General features: G+C 65.4%; 1 protein-coding gene across 1 annotated transcript in view; it reads left to right on the top strand.

Moving 5' to 3' along the window:
* TMEM138 (transmembrane protein 138) overlaps window positions 1-540 on the top strand; it is a gene marked incomplete at its 3' end in the record, with an annotated part of 1,506 nt that extends 966 nt beyond the window's left edge. The window contains exon 3 of the mRNA XM_009705863.1: window positions 480-540. Within this exon, the coding sequence (XP_009704165.1) occupies window positions 480-540 (61 nt within the window). The remainder of the gene's footprint in view (window positions 1-479) is intronic.
* Window positions 541-546: the final 6 nt, after the last annotated feature.

Below are 546 nucleotides of genomic sequence, written 5' to 3'. Positions count from 1 at the left end.
CCGCCCCCAACTAAACTCCCTCTTGTCCCCTGCCCCTGAAGGAGCAGCCCACGCGCCCTGCCCAGCCCCTGGGCACTCTCCTCCATGGGGCTCTCATCCTCTGAGAGTGAGGATCTGTCCTCACCCCACTGCCCCAGGGCAGGGAAAGTGCTTCGAGCTGGGCTGGGGGCCACTCCATGCCAGGGTGCCCGAGCAGGCAGCCGCGCTGATGCTGCCCACGCCATCCGGGCAGGGGATTGATGGGGATTTGCAGGGCTCTGAAGTCTGAAGCTAGAATAGGTCCTGGCTCGCTGGCTAAACCTCCTGAGCTGCTTAACCTTTGGGGTGGGGGACTGGCCCCCCCGCAGCCGGCAGCATCGCCCCTGGCCCGTGCACAGCTTCAGCGCCAGCAGCACACCGGGCCGAGGGAGCCAGAGGCGTGGGGTGCTGCCTCCAAACTACTGCACGGGTTATTCCTGACTCCTGTTTGTCTGCCTCAGAACCTGCGGTGGCGGGACTCCAGCCGCTTCGTGTGGACCGAAGGCCTGCCGACCCTTTTTGGTTTCC

The sequence above is a fragment of the Cariama cristata genome, unplaced genomic scaffold (assembly GCF_000690535.1).
Source record: "Cariama cristata isolate BGI_N322 unplaced genomic scaffold, ASM69053v1 scaffold34528, whole genome shotgun sequence".
Taxonomy (NCBI): Eukaryota; Metazoa; Chordata; class Aves; order Cariamiformes; family Cariamidae; genus Cariama; species Cariama cristata.
The sequence above is the reverse complement of the archived record's forward strand: the minus strand, read 5'-3'. Positions and strand labels throughout refer to the sequence as shown.